The 20,485-nt window shown below is 41.6% G+C and overlaps 1 protein-coding gene across 1 annotated transcript in view; it reads right to left on the bottom strand.

Annotated features, from left to right (window-relative positions):
* Window positions 1-2,264: 2,264 nt before the first annotated feature.
* Window positions 2,265-20,485, bottom strand: part of LOC146668172 (multiple PDZ domain protein) — a 45,673-nt gene continuing 27,452 nt past the window's right edge. The window contains exons 23-43 of the mRNA XM_085408610.1: window positions 19,986-20,096; window positions 19,579-19,644; window positions 19,024-19,095; window positions 18,461-18,560; window positions 17,396-17,604; window positions 16,876-16,967; window positions 16,667-16,796; window positions 15,708-15,800; window positions 15,101-15,175; window positions 14,659-15,009; window positions 14,332-14,415; window positions 8,682-8,875; window positions 7,780-7,927; window positions 7,616-7,687; window positions 7,360-7,483; window positions 7,195-7,235; window positions 6,820-6,942; window positions 5,974-6,078; window positions 4,794-4,897; window positions 4,488-4,611; window positions 2,265-3,850 (exon numbers count right to left, since the gene is read on the bottom strand). Of these exons, the coding sequence (XP_085264736.1) occupies window positions 3,704-3,850; window positions 4,488-4,611; window positions 4,794-4,897; window positions 5,974-6,078; window positions 6,820-6,942; window positions 7,195-7,235; window positions 7,360-7,483; window positions 7,616-7,687; window positions 7,780-7,927; window positions 8,682-8,875; window positions 14,332-14,415; window positions 14,659-15,009; window positions 15,101-15,175; window positions 15,708-15,800; window positions 16,667-16,796; window positions 16,876-16,967; window positions 17,396-17,604; window positions 18,461-18,560; window positions 19,024-19,095; window positions 19,579-19,644; window positions 19,986-20,096 (2,565 nt within the window). The 3' untranslated portion in view covers window positions 2,265-3,703. The remainder of the gene's footprint in view (window positions 3,851-4,487; window positions 4,612-4,793; window positions 4,898-5,973; window positions 6,079-6,819; window positions 6,943-7,194; window positions 7,236-7,359; window positions 7,484-7,615; window positions 7,688-7,779; window positions 7,928-8,681; window positions 8,876-14,331; window positions 14,416-14,658; window positions 15,010-15,100; window positions 15,176-15,707; window positions 15,801-16,666; window positions 16,797-16,875; window positions 16,968-17,395; window positions 17,605-18,460; window positions 18,561-19,023; window positions 19,096-19,578; window positions 19,645-19,985; window positions 20,097-20,485) is intronic.

Below are 20,485 nucleotides of genomic sequence, written 5' to 3'. Positions count from 1 at the left end.
ACACTTACTTAACCACAGTGTCCCCAAATTTGAAGATTTTTAAGCCGAGGGTGATCAACGGACATTTAAAAACGGACATGTTTTTTTTATTCAGAGTATCTAAAAAATTTTCAGAAATAAGCTTTTGTGAACCGTGAGAAATTCAGTGGTTTATTGAATAAGCGTTAAAAAGATTTCTGTAAAAACTACACAGTAGACTACGGAACTTTCATCACTTGAAATTTACTTTCTTTCTGTAGTACAGGTGTGTGTAGATATGATATGTAGAGGAAACCCTTGTATTTTAACATCCGTATGTAAAATTAACTAACTAATTAATTAATTAGCATTGTTCGGTCGGTTTTCAAACTCATAATCGGATGACGTCATCCAGTGTTTGCCTGCTGTTTCATGATTAGGTCTAACTATTTCTTGCTAGGCTATGTCACTGAATATAAGCCACACCACCGTGCACGCTTTTTTGTGTCTGTGTGCCAAATGCCAACTCAGCCCTGCTCATTCGCTCATTTAATGGGAATGACGTGGACTTAGTGGCACCTAACTCTTCCTTTTGGGATATTTTGGGACATTTTGCTTTATGGGAATCAAGATTTTAACACTCAGCACTGACTGGAGTGAATTTCAAAGGATATTTTTGCAGTGCATGCTGATATCTTGAAAAAGGACCTCATGGGAAAGGATGGAGAAGAAGACTTTTTGGACCCGTTGGCTGTACTTTCTGTATCACCAGGTTACACTGACAGCAAAAAGACACGGTCCCCTATGTTTATGAATATGGATCGATGTGACAGTCACACATAGAACAATCATTTGGCCACTGCTATCCTCCAGAGAGAGAGGCTCATTAGTGCCTTTCAAGCATGCTCTCATGAAAGTCATCTGCAGAAAAAATGCATAGCAGTTTCTGCAGCCAAAGAAGTTACTGTGCTACATGGTGTATGACTAAGGGTAGGAAAAAAAGTCCTGTTCCCTGTGGCTGGAGCTCTTCCCCTTAAAAATGTTTGTCATGAAATTTGAGGCTGGTTTTGAAAAACAACAACAACAACAACAACAAAAACGGCAGATAAGTCCTTTTGCTTCCTCTTAAAGAAAAAAGAAGAAAAAATAGATGTAATTTCATCTGCTTCCCTGTCAGTTATTTGTATGAAACTGGAAATCCACAGGGGTCAAATGTTTGTGGATGTGAAAAAAATACCAAATATGATGTTTATCATTCTTATATTATAGCAAAGATCCAAGTGAAATGCAAAAAAAAAGGAAAAAAAAGCATTACACCGTTTCTCCATTTCTCCTTGGGCCAGCAGGGAAGCAATTGTTCATCTGGAGAAGGATAAAGCAGACCGCGATGGCTGGGTTTCAATAAAGCTTGCAATGTGAACAGATGGCTTTGATTAATGCCGAGGCTCCAGACAGGATCTCCCTAGATGCCTCCTATTTCCTAAATGAGACATTTGTGTGCAAATGTATTGTTTATCAAGTTGTCACCAGTAACTCTGGTAATTAAAGTGAAAGTACTGAGGATTTTCCTTTAAAAAAAGTCACAGGTTTCCTCTTCCTCTGTGATTGTCGGACCTCAGGTTTAAAACGTCTTTGTCCAAACTTTAGACTGATCTTCTCCGCCTTCTATAAAATGTTGCCTTTTCTCTAATCTAGCTCATCCCCCTTCTTCTCTCCTCTCCTCACGACTCCTCCGTAATTCAGAGCTGCCTGTCATTCCAAGCACGACACGCACTTCATCCTGTCACCTTGACTAAACGTGAGTGATGCCGCATACGTACTCATGGCAGACAAAGGTGGAGAAAAAGTGCGAGAGAGGGATAAAGACATAGAGCATAACCGCTACAGGAAAACACCTCCAAGGCGAAATTCAGTTCACTGGTTTGGAAACATGCAAAAAATATGCAAAAAAATAACATAAAATAAAGAAAAAAGAAAAGAAGACTCTTGCTTCTTCTATCCATTAAAAATGTGACTTTCAGCTCAGTTGTCCTTGTTAAACAGTTCAGAGCTTTTCTCAGATACTGGTGTGTGGTGTGCATGTGTGAAATTTGAAAACTGAAAAAAAAAAGAAAAAAAGGTTTATCCTACTCGGTGAGAGAAATCACAAAATATAACTGTTGATATTCATTAATAAAAAAGATGAAAAAAACCCCTCATAACATAAAACGTCTCTTTCACTGACACATTGCATCCGGAGATAAATCAGAAGGTAAGAAAAACAGAAACACAAGGTCCTGAACTTCAAAAGGTTTTGGATACAAAATTTTAACAAATAACATTTAATAAGATCACTTACAGAACATTTGGTTACACAATACCAGTGCGTGTGCACCATGTTTATATATCTTTGTGAGGACAAATACAAATGATGGTAAGGGTTAGGGTAAGCAGCTGGGGAAAACATTATGTCAATTAGATGTCCTCACTAAGATATGAAAACGAGTGTGTGCATCCATGTGTGTAAGTGTGAAGTGACTTCTTATATTAATGAAATTAATTACAGCGACAAAAACATAAGTATCACAGCCGTGTGAAGTCAGGTAAATAAATTTATATAAAACGGAGACGGTGTCTAATTTCACACTGAACTATTAACATCAAAAATCAAGTCCTAAAAAAAAACAGCTGCTAAAGTTGAAGACTATGAAAACACTGATTAATACTACACTGGTAAATAACAGTCGATACTCAGCAGCTGCTTCTAACAGATGCAGCAAAATGCATTTTTTCCTATTCTCTGTCCCGTTTAACATAAGGTGGTTATCATTGCTAATTATCAACATGCCACTTAAGACATTCAATATTCATGAAATCATGACACATTTTTAATTATTCGAACACAACAATGAAAAGAAAAGTACAACAGTCTTTCAAAGCAGACATCCTATTGCCATACAAAAGATTGGCAGAAGCAGTTGGCATATTTTGAGTCTTGGGAGTTGTTTGTTTGTTAAAGTAATAATCAAAATCCAGCACTAGGCTGCCGTCAATTGAGGCTTCAATTATATATATCAGTATGAACACGTAACGTATTGATGAGTGTGTTTACATGAAAAATAATGCACAACAATGCTAAACTATCCATCCAACCATTTTCTTCCACTCATCTGGGTCAGGGTCTCAGGTGCTCCTCAGCTATTTCCTTCTCCAGCTCTTGCTGGGGCTTTCCTAAGCCACCTGAGGCATAAAATCTCTCTAGTGTGTCCTGCGTCCACCCTGGGGGTCTCCTGCCAGTTAGACGTGCCACAAAAAGCCCCACCTAGATGGCATTCTAGGCCTTCTGGGCTGGAGGAGTAGCATCTCTACTCTGAGTCCCTCCAGAATGACTGAGCTTAGTGGTCATTCTGAAGGGACTCAGACTGGACTCAGGCATCCAATCCCCAAAGCCCAAGATGGAGGCCTTGGCGAACCCAATACCCGGCTCCTTAACTGGATTTAACTGGACATGCTCTGCTATATTTTTAAATACTGAGTGTAAATACAACAAAGCTGTGTTTGCAGTTGGAGGTAGAGTTCACAAATTAAATGCAATTTAATTTAGACTTAAAATAAAGACTCTTCTTATAATTATATGTATTGTTTTGACATGTAGAGTGCCCTCTACAAGAGGAGAATCACTCTACAGCTTTATAGGAAACAACCACAGCCCTCCAGAGCTGTTTTAGGAAGATGTCATTAAATTGAGGTACAGTGGGCAGTTGTCTCATGAGAGCACGGTGAGGACGACAGTTCCTTTGGTCTTTTTCAGAATGTCCACAGCTTCAGCGTGGGTCACACCTTCCAGGCAGTGTCCATTAACAGCAATTATCTGATCGCCACGTTTCAGCCTGCCATCCTCAATGGCTGCACCCTGAAGTACAAAGTCAACAAGAGCTTTTAAACGCTAATATGGCAACACATATGTTAGGAGAAAAGAATGAATGTGAGGTTAAATGAATGTTTGTAATGATCACAAAGGAATTGGTCGCAACAGATGCTCAGAAATAGAATCAAGAAACAAAACAAAGGAAAGCAATCATGCAAAAACTGACATAATGCAGTTTACTAGAGCATGGCACTAAGAGTTTACCACCTGTTACAAAACAAAAGCTATTTAACAAGTTATAACTGTGGCCTTTTTGCTTTGTTTCTTACATTGAGCATTGCCGTTAGGGACAAATTGCTATTTTTGGTGTTGAATTACAAAAAAGGCACTATAACTTAAAACCACACAAGAATCTCTGTCTCTTATGTGGCTTACATAGGTAGTCACAAAACAACAACGCATATAAAGTAAAACCACACACGGTGAAACTGCCTGCTGCCTGCTTTTTTACCCGAATTGCTGATGATTGGAGAAAGTTTTGTTTTGAACAGAGAAAACGCTATGAGAAGATGTGAGGGAGTGACTCAGTGAGTGACATACAGACTGCTGCTAAACTGTCTTTCCCAACATTAAAACTCTTTGGTTTTCACAACAAAAGGAGACCTGGCAGATGCTTTCTCACCTTGTCAAAGACAGTTTTGATGTAGATAGGCAGGTCTCCGTGAGGGCTGCCAAAACCTCCTACAATGCTGAAGCCGAGACCTGAGGAGCCTCTCTCCAGAGTGATGGTCTTATACATGCGAGCGCTGTAAAGAATACGATGCGAAACAATGGATGTTGGCTTCTGAGCGCACCGATGTGCATGCATTTAAAAACAAGTGTTGCACCAACTGTTTAGTAAAGTTTGAGGCCTGCTTTTGTCTTTATTCATTAATTAAAGTGGAGAGAAGAACAACGAAATGACACTGTTAGCTGAACCACTTCTTACCAGAGGCTGTTGTGAAAGCAGGGCAGGCTGCTCGGCTGGCCTAATGACCATGCGCGCACATCGCTGTTACTCTGTGTGCTGCATCCCTGAGAAGCTGCTGCCACCTAGACAATCATAGATTCACACAAACAGCATGTTATGAGTGCAAAGTGTAAAGGTTTTAGCCATTTAGGACTACACGAAGAGACCAGGACAGCCTGAATCCAAGCAGGACAGGACAGCCTGAATCCAAGGAATAGCAAAACATCTACAAATAGTGACAGTAACATGTAATTAAAAATATATCTCATTATTTTATGCGATTACTCTGGAGAACAGTGAGTTTCTCCTGACTGACATCAGCAAGACAGGAGTGCTTTTCTTCACAGCTTTCTTTTAGGAGTATGCAGAGCATCACTTTGAAAATGCCTATTTGTGCTGAGTAGGCAATCTGGCAGACCACTCTACATGAGGTGCCAGTTTCACTTCAATAAAAGACAATGAAAGAACAATGAAACCAACACAGGAGAAGTCATTATAACAGAACACGTGTAACATTTGAGCTAGTGTATAGTACATGTCTACAAAAAATACAAGCTTCTCAAACAAATCTGCAAAACTGATGCATTGCAAATTTATCCAGAAGAAGTTGTGCTAACAACAGATTAATCAGGATTTCTGCAAAAAGTTAATATTTCTATAGTTGGACAATGATCAAATATCTTATTAATGCAACAGCGGTCTTATGCCCATCCAAATATTACCAGAGTAGGAGTGATACAAGTCTAAAACCTTTTGATGTTTATTTTAAACACAAAATACTTGCCAAAAACAAGCGACATGCGCTTCCATAGACACAAATATAGTTTTTTCCCTTACAGCAGAAGTCTTTTTAGAGGTGTGAAATCAATGTCATAAACACTGTTGTCTTGAAATTAACATACACTGACTGTGCAAAATGCTGATAATGAAGGGCCTCCTTTTTGTTAAAGACTTCTTTTTTTTTTTAGTTGTCTGTATGTAAAATTATGTCTTGGGGAAATATGGAAGAAGATAAAAAGCCCTACGGGGAGCTGGCTGTGAACCATTTCTGTGTTTCTCTGACAAAACAGAACTAAAACCTGCTGACGTTATCACACAGAAACTTACTGCCTTTACAGGCATTACATATCAGTTACTGGATGTCTCACTGTGACAGTACCTGCAAAATGATGGTTCCAGTGGTGTTCTTGAGCAGGGCTTCAGCATGGACATGAGTCATTCCCTCAGTGGAAACATCATTGATACTGAGGATCCTGTCTCCCGTCTAGATGATGCACACACAAACACAAACACACATTTGTCCTAGACTTAACACTATCCCCCCTTTTCCTTTTTGCCTACAAAGTCTCCTTTTCTTTTCTGTCCCTATCTTTTTTCTTCAGGATTTCATAAAGGTTTACTTTTGGTATGTCACTTCATTTTCAATATTTATGTCTAAAATGCATTTTATGTTACATGTGTCTGTAATTTGATCATGGAGAAACATTTATGTCCTCTGCCCCTTGCATCCCGATCTATTCCAACCTTTATATTTGTTTTATGAGATGTATTTCAGGAAGAAAATGATGTAAAAATATCGACTTCTATTCCAATAAATATGTAACACAGTCAAGGCAGTCCATATATTTGTCTCAGTGTTGGAAAAGTTCATTTTGGTAACCTTTAGTTAACCAGGAAAAACGGCCTCTTCAGATTCTAAATGACTCCTGCACTCTGCGATTACAGAAGAATACACAGTAAAACAACAGTCACCTCTAAAGAAAAAGGTATCTTGTGCCTCCTTCACCTTATTTTTTATGATTCCCTTAAATTCATCAATGCATACCAGAGAGTCTAAGTTTACAGCTTTTTGCAGATGTTTCAGCCTCTAAGGGACACAGTAAGAGTAAGAAAGTGCAATTTTCCTTATTTAAGGCCCAGTCCACACTCGACTAGTCACAATGTGAAGCATACATGAGACACACATGCATGCACGCACTGGTGTATATACATGGTCACTCCCCACCTGTAATTTCTGTGTTTTGGCAGCAAGTCCATTGGTATCCATGGTAGCAATAAAAAGAGGAAGGTTGCCATGGGGACTGCCCACTCCTCCAGCTACGCTGATGCCCAAGGAGTCGTATGGACCCTGGAGTGATTGCGCACAGACACACAAACACACACATTTGCAACCTTTCCAAATGGCAGATTCGAGCATAAAATAAACACCCAACGTTACAGGAGCATGATATCCAGTCAGGAAGCAGGTTGTTTTCAGTATATAACTAATTTATACTAATTTGTAACTTCTAAAAATAAGTTAAATTATCACTACTCAGTTTCTCCAGTACAGTATGGGGTCCAAAAAGACAATGCTTTTATTACTATAAGAGTGTTTTACCTTTTTTATTATCACTTTTCTGATGTCAGAGTCTTTGAATGCTGCAGAAGAGAATGACACATAACTATGGATAAAAAGATGCAAGAGTATATTTTCCATTCAAAGCAAATTGTTGGACTCAACATTGTAACTCAGACGATACTCGAGAACTTAGTTGACACTCACTGTAGCTCTCTATTTTGTTATCTGTCTCCCTCTGGTGGCCAAAAGAACCATCGCATACACTTGAGGGTGTAAGCGTGGAGCAGTCAGAGTCTTCGCTCTGGATAAAACACAACTTAAGGTACTCCTACGTTCACAGAGTAATATCGTTAAAATAGGTGTATAAACGCAATAGTTGACCTACAAACTACAGTCTGAACTATAATTTCACTAGGAATCATATCACTAAAGAAATACGTAGGCAAGATAAACAGTTTACCTGACTCCGCAGTGTGTACTGCACCCCGGCTTTAAAACGAGCCACCTCCAGGTGGACTCCTCCACTGCAACTCTGAGAGCAAAGTGACACATCTCACATAATGACGCTGGCCATGAAAATGCCTACCTATGTTCATTTATTTATAAACTGTGAATACGGCAGACCTGCAGAAGCGTGTGTGCACGCTCCTGTGATGCTGCACGCACGTCTTCCCCATTGATTGACAGAATCTGGTCGCCTAGCAACAACCTGCCATCCGAATCTGCTACACCTCCTCTGATGATATCTGACACAAAGATGCCAGTGTCATTACTGTTGGAAGAAAACAGAGGTCAAAAGCTGTGCCTGCCCCAGGCTTATAAATAATGTGACCTGTGCACCGGCTGTTTTGCATAATGTCACACCTGATTGTGCAAAAACATAAAGCTGCGAGAAAATTGGCACCCGAGCTCTTTGGAAAATGATGCGTCTTGCGACTTCTTTGCAGTGAGACCCTATCTAACCTTTATGGTAATTATCGAATGCTGGAGAGATCTGTGAAGTAGTTACAGAACACGTCAAAGGAGTTTGCCATGAAAACAGTCAATCTACTAGGGTCTATAAAGGGTTTTTTGTTTTTTTAGAATATAATTTTCGGAATTATATTTAAAAGGAACAGGTATTCTGCAATTTAAACTAACTAACCAGCCTAACTACAGCTTACAAACAAAAGTTGATTAAGAATAAAATTGTGGTAAAAATAGGCAACAAGACTAATCACTCACTAACAAAGTCACATTTATTTATTTTTAACCTATTTCTCATCTTCAGAAGTTGCGAGGAGGAGTACTCCCACTTGCCATATGTTATATTTGAAGCCGATATATTAACAACTTCATCAGCCTCTTAGACTTCAGGCTCTTTCAGCAGGTGACATCACCTAGGTTGCGAACACGATGGTTCTGAACAAAATTTGATTTTGTCTTTGTTGTACTTGAAAGCACAGTGTTAGATAACACAGGCTCAAACCTGCTGTGAACATACCAAGTTGGAGGTTTCTAACTTGATAAAAGCATCCTGACTGTACCTCTTCCCCACAGTAGTGAAGCCCAGTCCTTCTCCAGGACGAGGCCTCAGCTCCAGGCTGAACACATCCCACAGGTCCTCCTCCCTGTAGGATTCCTGGTGCCTGAAGACGCACAGCTGGACACGCTGGGTGGTGAGCCGTAGCACGGCAATAGCTTCGTCATGACTGGCCTGCCGCATATCTATGCCATTTACCTAGAAGACAGTGACAGTGAGAGAAACAGGGGAACAGATGCATGAAAATACATTCTGTTTGTTCAGGAAGTACAGGAACACATATTACAAAACAATAATATGATAAACTTTTCAGATTGGAGTGGTAAAGGAATCAAATATTTAGAACATATACTAGAAGGAACAGAATTTATTTCATTTGACGGACTAGTTACACAATATGGGATCAACAAGAAAAGATTTTTAGAATATCAACAAATTAAATCCATAGTTAAAAAGAAATTTAAACCGGGTCAAGTTGAACTACAAACACCACCAAGTGTGGTTCAATTTCTTACTCTTAAAACCCCCCAAATTACTATCCAAAATATACAGAATGCTTTCTAATCAATATCACTTCCTATTGCAAAATGGGAAGCGGATTTATCAGTTAACTTAGACCAAAACTTCTGGTCTCAGGTTTGCTTAAAAACCTTTCATCTAATTAGAAATCCCAGTCTTCAATTAATTCAATACAAAATATTACATAGAGTGCACTATACAGGTCATCGGATGTTCAAGATGGGCTTTACGTCTACCAACAACAGCTCACACTGCCAAACCAATTCACCGGACAATTATATCCACGCTCTTTGGTTCTGTCCACCAGTTCAGACGTTTTGGCGCGAGATATGTGAGGACTTATCGAAGTTTCTGAAATGTAACATTCCAACTTCCCCCTTAGTGTGTTTGTTGGGCAGCTTAGATAATGTCACTTCAGAAAAGAATATAGCCCATATGGTTTTCACTGCCCTATGCATAGCCAAGAAAACAGTCCTCATGAACTGGAAAAATAAAAACAATCTTAATTCTAACCAATATAGAAATTATCTATTAGATTACATTAGTCTTGATACAGCCTCTGCCGCCACATCAGATCAATTGCTCTGGGCTCCTTTGATCAGCTCCATCACCTAGTGGGGGTGGGGGGTCATAGTTTGGTCCCGCCTTCACTGTTGTGATTGGTGTGGGGGTAGGGACAGGCTTAGGGCGTCGGGGGGTTCCCCGGAGGCATCTTCCTTGGGGGGCTCAACCCGGGGTAGCGGTCATGTCCGGTTGGGGGCTCTTTTGGCTCTCGGGTGACTGTTTCCACGTGGCTGCGTGCAGCGGGGCTAGGGGAGGGTCTGTGCTGACGGACGTGGGTTACTGACCTGGTAGCGTGGCTGCCCCTGGGTGGGTCCGGGATGGGCGTGAGGTTCTGGGGACGCTCCGTCTCTGGGCTGGGGCCCAGGCCGGGCCTCGGGGGCTTGGGTCCTGGTTGGTGTGTTGCCGGGGTTGTGGGCGGGTGGGTGCATGGGGACCCAGCCCTGGAGCAGGGTGCCGCCGGTGCATCGAGCCACCTGGGGGCTCTTCAACTGGTGGGGGAGATTGTCACATCTTGCAGGAGCTTTCCTCTCTTCAGGAACTCTCTCTGCAGGAGGGGGAGATACAGGAGAGGTGGAGGAAGATCTCAGCCTGGGCGTTTATTGTCTTATGTAGTCTGGAAGATGAGTGGATGGTGGGGTGGGTGCAGTTTTCTCTGTGGTGGGGTTGGGTGGACTGTCCCGGGCTCTGTGGGGCCGGGAGGCGCTGCTGCACTGGGCCCCGGTCTGGATGGGCCTGGGCCCCCTTTCCCTGGCGGGTCGCGGAGTATGGGGGTGCCTACTGGGGTCAGCGGGGGAGCTGGCCCCAGGGAGGGGGTCACCTGCCACTCCCTTCCCCTCCTCCCCATCTCCAGCTGCCTCCCCCCTCCCGCTCCACCACAACCACCCACACATGCAGGACCTTGGAGTAGGGGTATGTCACCAGGGTGCAGAGGAGGCTACCCCCCCCCCCCCCCCCCCCCCTCTGTCCCCCTCTGGCTGCCTCTGCCTCAATTTTATCCCACAACTTAGACATTCACATTACTCACACTCTCATTACACATACATATAGGATCTTGGGGGTGGGCACGATACATGGAATCCAAATTACCATCAGGGTATACACCCCACCCCTGGCGTCGTTGCCCACCTCTCAATTTTAAATACACGTAGACATTGAGGGCTAGCAGGAGGGACCATGAGCTTACCTGCTGCTCTCTGGCAGGTAGCTCCATGCCCTCCTGGGTTTTAAATGCACCTTAGAACACACATGCATCAACACTACAATGAGCGGGTGGAGGGAGGTTTGGAGTCTTCTCTCACCCCCATTCTCTGCGGCCTGCCGGAGCGAGGTTTGGAGGCCTATCTCCACCCACCACCACTTCCCCTGCCAGTGGCGGACTCCCTCAGACGTCGGTGCGTTGGTGGTTCTTTGTGTCCGGGGATGGGCGTCCAGGTACACACTGGCTCACTCCTTGGCGGCCTCGGGGCCTGGAGCCTGGGGCTCGCTCGGGCCACTTTGGAGGTGGGGTGCCCCCGGCCTCTCGGCCTGGGGCTCGGTCACTCAGGCACGGCTGGCTGCCGGCGGAGCTCACGGGCGCGTCACTGCAACTCCCCCTGGCTTCTGCTCCGCGGCTGCTGGGTGAGCCCTCATCTGGGACTCTCCTCAGCTCTTTCTGGGACAGTGGCGCGGCTGCCCCTCTGTTGGTCTTCCTTGGTCTCTTGTGTTCTGGGGGCCTCTGGATGTCTGGAGTTTTGATCTCCTCCATACCTGCTTCATGCCCTGGAGGACGGGGCTGTGGCCCCCCAACACCCTCTAGCAGATCATTACATGAAGGAACCTTTTAAAAAAACAAGCGCGTCCATGCTCACAGGTGTACACACGGGTGATCACACCCACAAACTACACCCTTTTTGGCTCCTACCTCAAAGCACACTGTGTTCTGTTGATCTTATGTGCTGCACAATAATGTTTAACATTTAGTATTTACTGTCATATTCCCATATATCATTGTGATGTTGTTTATTCTATTACTCTTGTTCTGTTCTGCTCGTTTTCTTTTTTCTTTCTCAGCAGGTGACCCAGGTGATTGCTATATGCTTTTTTTTTCTTTCTTTTTTTTCTCTACTCATTCTGTTGGTTTTTGTCTTTTGCCCTTCTCCCCCGTCCCTCTTCTCAGCTGTTTCTCTTTCCCTCTTTCTTTCTCCCCTTCCTTCCCCCAGTCAAGTCTGTCCCGTATTCAGTAAGTGAAAATAAAATAAACAATAAAAGGTGAATCAAATGGACCATTACGGCAAGGCTGGGATGGTCAATTTGGTAAAGTAAATCCGTTGGGCATCTTTCTTCGCCTTTAGACAATAATTCTGATGGCAAAAGAGCCAAACGGGACAGGCAAAAAAAAAAAAAAAAAAAAGAAGTACAGGAACAAGTCTTTCAGTGTATACAAATCAGGCTGTGCAGTAGTTAACACTGACGGTAGAAGGTCTGAGGTGTGGCATTTGTACCTATGTCAGTTTCTCTCTCACAGTTCAGAAATGATTGTTAAATTAACTGGTGATTGCGTAATTATCTGTAAGTGTGGAGATGAGAGTGTGTGGTTGTTTTTCTATTTCTAGCAGCTTCCGTTTCCTTACGCAGCTTACCCTAACACTGCCATTAGGCTAAGCAGTCACATGATGGTGGTTATGAACTCGACAAGCTAACCCGTGGTCTACCAATGTAAGTAAGGGTGTGTTATACTGGCAGTAATATATGACCAATATAAAATATTGAAGAGTCTGCTAGTAGAAAAGTAGAAAAGCAACTGATTTTACATAGTAAGATAAAACACACAATACAGACTGAAAGCAACAGAGCTGCTGCACTCAATACAGCGTTAGTGTGTGTGTGAGAAAAAGCACTGAATAGAAGTGCATCATTAAAAGCACTTCGTGAATGTGTGTGCTTTAATGTCTAGACTATTTGAAACTTAAAAGAATGCAGGAAAAATGCCAATTATGTAAGTGAACAGACGTATCAGTATGAGAGCTCTATCATTAAATCACACGCAAATCTGATGGATTACAGATATTATTATAGCGTATAGTTATAAAAATACAAATGCTCTAGGTGCTCTGCTTTAGTATCATATATTAATCTTTATATAACAATAAAATTGGTGTAAAATTGGAAGGAGGAATAAAGCTGCATAGAAATAAAGACTGCAATGCTTGTTAGTCTACATGGAAATTCCAGGAATGCTGACACTATTTTCTTGGTGGTGACTTTATCGTGAACATAACCTAAACCGTAGCAGGTTAGGCCTGCAGCCATGGTGATGTGCCCAGGTAAAAACGTATACTTTTAATATGCACTTCGTATCTCTGTAGTTGCCTGGAGAAATCCTGCTTATCCTCTGTGTACTAACGCTTTAATTCTATGACAGCTGAGACCGGCTCAAGCCGCTCTGCAAATTCTAATTTGGATAAGTGGTAAGATAAATAGACGATTATTATTAGAATTTTGTATTTATTTATTTTATTTGCTCTATTTAACTAGGAGAGATGACAGAAGCTACCAGAGCTTTACAGTCTCTCAGTTCAACAAGTATCTCTGTAAGTGTTTCTCGAGTCGTACTGCAGTTTGTTTAGTAGTGATGCGTACAGGGCTGGAAGCCAGTTTTCCAATTCAGTGTTTGTGTGATGATCTCTCCAATGAGCTGTTATCAGGAAAATGACCTCTAAACAACAGCAAAGATGTTAAATATCTTTGCATAGATGTTATCTTTATAGTTATTCGTGCACAATATGCTGCACACTGAATATCATCATTTGTCTGTTTTTTGGTTTGTTTGTTTTTAAATAGTAGGTAGTGTAGTGGTATAAGAATCTAATTTATCCAGAATCCAGTTTTTGAGCAAGATGTTCATGTGTTTTGTAGGACAATCTGTTCTCTAACATTTGTACATATATATATTTTTTTTTTCATTTTGGAGTTTAGTACAAACTTCAAATTAAAGACTGATATTCTGAAGTGACTGAAAGCAGTCCCCTGGAGAAGGTTTTAGGGGGATCAGTAGCATCCAAGATGGTATTATTAGTGTAAAAGCATCACAGCCCAGTTTCATTTAGATAAGGAGCAAAAAGTAGTGGACCTTAAATAAAACCCTGAGGATAGGTCTTTATTTTTAACTCCTGGGAACCACATTTTCTATAAAAACAGGTTTTTGAGCTTGTAACCAGCAGTGTACCTTAAAACCCTCGCTTTTAAATCATGTGAGTAAACAATTTTTAAGGCAGATTTATTTTTTTCAGGTTTTCTTTGTTTGTTTGTTTCATTTCTGTGACTTTCTTGTTTTCACTATAAACTGAAGCTTGATTCTGTTATATCTGGCAAAGCAATCTGAGTTTGAATTCCCAAAAAATGAGTTTCTGAATTGGAAAAAAATAGTGCATGAATAAAAAAGAACACAGATACATCACGGCTGCGTTCTTCATACTGAAAAATATTGCAAAAACAAACAGAAATAAAAATAAATGCTGTGCGGTTAGAAATAACTTATTCACATGCACTGCTGTTTGTTCTGGTGTTTGTGTGCACATGTATCACTGCTATACCTCTAATATCTGATCTCCAGCCTGCAGTCTACCATCTCTCTGTGCTGCTCCTCCATCGTTCACTTCATGGATTATTACTGCCCCCTGGTGTAAAAACCAGAAACCACTTCCATCATTACACAACTCCACAACTGAATATTGAAACAACAAACAAACAAACAAACAAATGCACAACTTTTTGGCCTAATTCGAGTACAAACTTTGCTTCCATCTGTGGATTTTTTATTTGCAAACATAAACAAAAATTATATAAAGTCACCTTCATGTCACAAGGACAAATAATAAATAACGAAATCTTTATGTTAAAAATCATTTAGCTGTTCTCACCAGCAGAGTGTCACATCCACCTACAATGCTGAGACCCAGGCCTAGGTTTCCTTTATAAATCTCTATGGTAGTTTCCTTTCCTGAAACAATTGGACAGCTGACAGGGTCGGAAGTTGTGGGAGCTGATCCTGGCCAATCAGACCGTTCCACTGGAGAGGTCTGCATGGGTTTTAGAGACGAAGAGGAGGAGGAGGCGACAGGAAGGCTTAGAGAGGACACTGGAGTGAGTGAGCGGGGACTGGAGAGTGATGTAGGGAGAGGGAGAGAAGAAGAGGAGGAGGAGGAGAGACTCTTGGAACGGTTGATGGAGAGCTTGACAGTGACCCGGTGTTTGAGAATCAAACTGGACACCTGAATACGAAAAAGACAGCTGAGTCATAAATCATTAAATCAACTTGACCTTGAAGAGCATATATTTCACAGCCCGCATGTGTGCTTGCACCTTTTTTACTGACAGTCCAGCCACGGGTTCATCACCCACTGCTACGATTCTGTCTCCAACCTTTATCCTGCCATCCTGCATAAAGAGACATGAATAAAATATGTAAGATAAGCAAAATGTATGAAAGTGAGTGTGTAGAAGAAAGATGGTGGGCGAGTGTGATTAAAAATCAAGTACACCCTCTGGACAAATATATGAATAACTGTTCCCTTAGGCCGGACATGAAAACGTATTAGTACATGATGACATCACTTGAAAAAATGGCAACCATCATCTGTTTCACATAATATTCATAATGCCAAGATGGCAGAACCATCACATCAGACTTGTACAAACCCTTTATAATTCAAATATGTTATGAGACGAGTTCTGCCCTGGTGAAGGCCAAAATTGCAATTGATTCTACTTTTGTGGGTAAAAAAGGAATAATACATATTTATTAATAACAGCATTTTTATTCATTTAAAAATTACAGAGTAAATTTGCTCAGAGAGAACCAAAAAGAAAACTGAAAATGATTAAATTACTTAAAAGGCTTACATAGTATAGATACTTATAAATAGTATAGATGATATACGGGCATATGATCCTGTTGACGATGTCATACCTTGCTGGCAGTGCCGTGCTGGATCAGGGACGTGACCACCAGTCCTCCCTTAGAATTATCCTCTTCCAAGCAAAGGCCAAGACCTGCATAATCCTGGAATGAGAAGCAACTATGTAAGAAAACAAACTTAAACACAATAATACTCATATGTAAAAAATGACTGTGCCAGTTTTAAGAGGTGTGCTTTAAGATGGGATTTTTTGGCTTTATTAGACAGACAGTGAAGAGTGACAGGAAACCAGAGGAAAGGGGTCGGACAGGTCTGACTAGAACCCGGGCCAGCCGCTCTCAGCCATACAGCCTGCTCATCCAAATTTGCTAAACCGGCACACTTAAGATGGGATTTGAAAGTGTTAAGAGAGTCAGTGTTACAGATGTCTGGTGGGACGGGATTCCAGAGGCGAGGAGCAAAGAAACTGAAGGTTGTAGATCCCAGTGTAGTCAAAAGGGCAGAAGGGACAGTGAGGAGTTCAGAGAGGTACTGTGGAGGGAGGTTATGGATTGCCTTAAAGGTGAGGAGCGGAATCTTGAAATCAATACGACATTTAACCGGGAGCCGGTGAAGCTGCTGAAGGACAGGCGTGACATGACTAATGCAGGGAGGTCTGGTGATGCTCCAAGCGGCAGAATTCTGAACCAGTTGAAGTTTATGAATGAACTTGAGAAGGGAGTTAGAGGATGGCAGTACTATTGGGTATGAGAGATGGATGGAGGCGAATATTGGTACGGAGATGGAAATATGAGACTAGTGAAACCAATAACAGCACGTCTGCAAAATGTGTTTTTGTGATTAAAGTTACATGTTGTTCATTTTGTACAATTACACAGACACTCGTCTATCTATCAAGATTTTGATACAAAAGTACCTGCTATCAGGCTGCCTTTGACACACAAAAATGTGCAACTGCAGTACAGACAACTGACAGTGGTTAGCCAGAGACCTACTGGATGTATTGTACCTGAGGTAGAATAATGTGTTCAATGTCACTGGAGATTTGTCCACAGCCTCCAGTGTCAGTCTGGGAGTCGATCGTGTCCTCACAGTCTTTCCTGAGTCCCTGGACCGTTTCACCTAGAGCTGCTTTATTTCTGGTAAAACAACACCAATGATTCCAGAAGCAGGTTACAAAAACCTTTAGTGTGTAAAACCAAAAAGCAATCATGTTACCTGATGAGAATGATCTTGACTTTACATGGAGCATTACTGATGATGGCGGAGGCATTCTGGTGACTCCGGCCGTACAAAATCTGACCGTTAATCTAGAAGAAACACAGCGTCATGTAGTTCCTATCCAACAACGCCTTTCCCCCTCTATTCACCTCTACATTAATCTTCCTTTCTGTCATCTCCTTCTAACCTCTCCTCCCCCGCCGACTCATCAGCTGCTCCTCTCCCACTACTCTCCTCCTCATCTCTATTACACGGTTGTTCATTACAAAAATCCGGCCCAGCACCAACTATCATTCAAATGGTAATTTGCATGATAAATCTACTGTGCAGGTACTCAACGCTCTCATCCATGTCTCCAACTCCCTTCTATTCTTCTCCTGCTTTAATTTTTGACTTCACTATTTTGTCTCTCTCCAATGGCTCAACCCATTCTTGGAGTCTTCAATCTCACACCATTAATCTGTTAATCCCTACTCACTCATTCTTCCATATTGTTCCCATAGCCTGTCTTCCTTACCTCTAGAAGCTCATCCCCGATCTGTATCCTCCCATCTAAACCAGCGGGGCCTAGAGGGTCTATAGCTGCCACATAGACACCCATACGGGCCCTAGAGTCATCCTTGTTGCCTGTGAGGCTGATTCCCAGGCCGTGAGCTGCAGGGTCCTTCTCTAGCTCAATCATTTGGAGCTTTCCAGACAGACTGCCATAACGCTGAAGCATCTTTTCTAGGACACAGTTAGCAGACAGAAAATTGTTAGGAGAATGATATGATTGTTAAGCCAAAAAAAGTGTGGCAAACTACATGTAATGAGTGACACATGGAGACATGGGGAAAAGCATTACACCCTGGAGGGGAATGTGTGTGGGCTGCTGCATTATGCCTGGAAGGGACTTATTGAGGGTGTTTCTGACTATATACAGCATGATAGTATGCACCTTGCATGCACAACTGTGAAAGGAAAAATGAATATAGAGCCACGACTGTGATTTATATATGCATACAAAGTGTTTCAAACCACTTGTAGCATCATGGGGCAACGCTTTAATGAATGGATTCATATTTTCTTTGCTTGTGTGCATGTGCAAGACACACACAGTTTCCTTCTAATAGTTTTACACTATTTTACTAATCAACAGTATAAAGCACCCTGAAGCTCAAACACACTAGAGCCAGCTCCAGAGTGGGATCCTGATAACCCTAATCCAGGCGAGGTAACATGTCTCATAGTTACGCTCGTAAGAAATAAAACAGTAGATGCAATTTGAATACAGTTTTTTTTCCTGCCAAAAAAGAGACAGAAAAAAAATTACTTAGAAACTAAAATGTATTCATACTGAGGAATGTTACTCTTTCAAATGATGCTATTCTTGAATAATATTTCTAAAACTTTTTTTTAGGCTTTAATTTGTTCTTGGTACATTATTTATGCAAACTGGCTTGAAATGCAGGTGGTTTAAGTGTCATATGGCCTAAAGTATGTCCCAGAATTTGACAATTCAACTGTGAGTGTCAGAAAATGTTTATCAGTATTAAAATCTATAATGGATGGGGATGGCACATAGGCTTTTGAGGAGTCTTACTTCTGCCAGAGTCGTCAGCATCTTCAGCTGCTCCTGTGACTGCTGTTGTGAAATTCGTAGGGCTTCTCTGATCCATTCTATCGGATGCTGGTGAAGGTACCTTGGGACAAATTTTGCATTATTGAACAAGGAGAGTTTGAGATGCCTCAGGGGTCCTTCAGGCATAAGTTGGACTACCCCTGAGGCTTGTTCAGTGCGCTTGATAAAGCACTGGGAAATAACTGATGAAGAGGATGAATTAATGAACGCTGTTTTAATGTCAGCTAAAAATAACATGAAAGATGACCAGAATCATGCATTATTTTGCAACTAACTTACAAGTGGATGGAAAAATAACTTCAAAAGAATGCGCTGACTCTATTTAGAGGCATGCATCTCCATCAAAGGCAAAAAACAAAGGGTTTAAACAAACAAGGTAGCTGCGAGGGACTACAAGGGTTCTATGTACAAAAATGCATGTTAATTAAGTTTCTGGAAGTTGGTTTGATGTAAATGCAAGAGTGCTTTTACAGTGTGGCACACTTGTGGTAACACACACACACACACACTCACAGTGCACCAACCTTAAACGGGGTGGGAATGAAGGGGTTTGCAGGGGAAGGAGTAAGGAACAGACCACCAAGGTTCTCTGCTTCCTAGTATCATGTGGGGAAACACAGACATAGCTCTATATCTATGAAAAAAGAAATCCCTGTCTCAAAAAAAACCTCTTTGAAGCTTCCCCATTCCTTTTTGGATTGCTGTGTAGGTGTTAATGACTCATCTATCTATATATAATATAGTGTGCACGAAACATTTTCTATACACTACAGCAATACACAGCTAAATATCAGTAACTGTGTAGGAACACAAAGTGAGAACTTCACAGCTTGTGTTCTCTCCCAGTGAAAACTAAAGATGTGGTCGCAACCTTTAAAAAACATGAAAAGTAGCTACTGCTCTTTAGCTCCAACGAGCAGTACTTCATATTCTAATGGACACGATTGTCTATACTAGAAAAGTAGTGGAAAGCACTATTATATCAAGGCTGGTGTAAATTTGAAATAAGATTTACGTATGCCATTGAAACAGGAAAAACCTTAATGCGAAGCTTAAAATAGGAAGTAGAGCGGTGTTACCCTGCTGCTGTGTGAGTTGGGCAGCAGTGTTGGAGTTAGTCTTTCATGGTTGATGAGAGCAGGAGACTGTGGGCGAAACACAAGACGCAGAGTAGGCGTATTATTTTCTATAAAACTGTACACGTAATGCTGAATAATTACTTATTCTGTCAGTCAAATGCATTTTTACCTAATATGCATTGTGTCCACAAGACATAATAATGCAACGCCCATGCACAACGCTGCTGCAACTTCTGGTGGGGCTTTCCAATAGAATATGCATTGCACCTTCGCTTTACTGAGTGTTGAGATTCAATGTGAAAGAATCTGAAGCCTCAGGAGACTCAAATTCATGCATGCATGCCAGAATATACAGAGTCTGCAAGATGCATAAAGCTACCAAAAATCTGCTATTTTTGGTGCTGTACCTGAGATCCGTCTTGTCCAGACTGCACTAGAAAGGTCACAGTGTCTCCAGCTCTGCGGATGGCCTCCACTGCTTGCTCATGGCTGGCACTTCTCAGGTCCACACCACATACCTTAGCAACATCAACAAAATTGCACGTGAATACAATTTCAGATCAGATCAGTGTAGATCTGTTTTTAAAGAACACATTGATCATCTAAAATCCAAGTTGCCTTAAAATAGCCATGCCCATTTATTTGCAATGCTGTCGGCTGTCTTTTTCAAAGAGACAGCTAGTGAAAAATTATATATCAAAATTTCTGACAGTTGACAATTTCTTTTATCTTGCAGTGTTGTACACACAGCTCAAACCTAATACAGCAGAATGGCATGTTTTCCCAGTCTTCACTTCACTTTGGTGAGTGTGTGCCCGCCGCTGCAGCTTCAGATTTCTGTTCTTGGCTGACAGGAGTGGAACCTGACATTAGTCTTCTGCTGCTGCAGCCCATCTGCCTCAACATG

Source organism: Rhamphochromis longiceps, linkage group LG6 (genome assembly GCF_057381845.1).
Source record: "Rhamphochromis longiceps isolate RC_006_pf linkage group LG6, R_longiceps_female_GT1.1, whole genome shotgun sequence".
Lineage (NCBI taxonomy): Eukaryota > Metazoa > Chordata > Actinopteri > Cichliformes > Cichlidae > Rhamphochromis > Rhamphochromis longiceps.
This window is presented reverse-complemented; position numbering and strand designations above follow the sequence as displayed.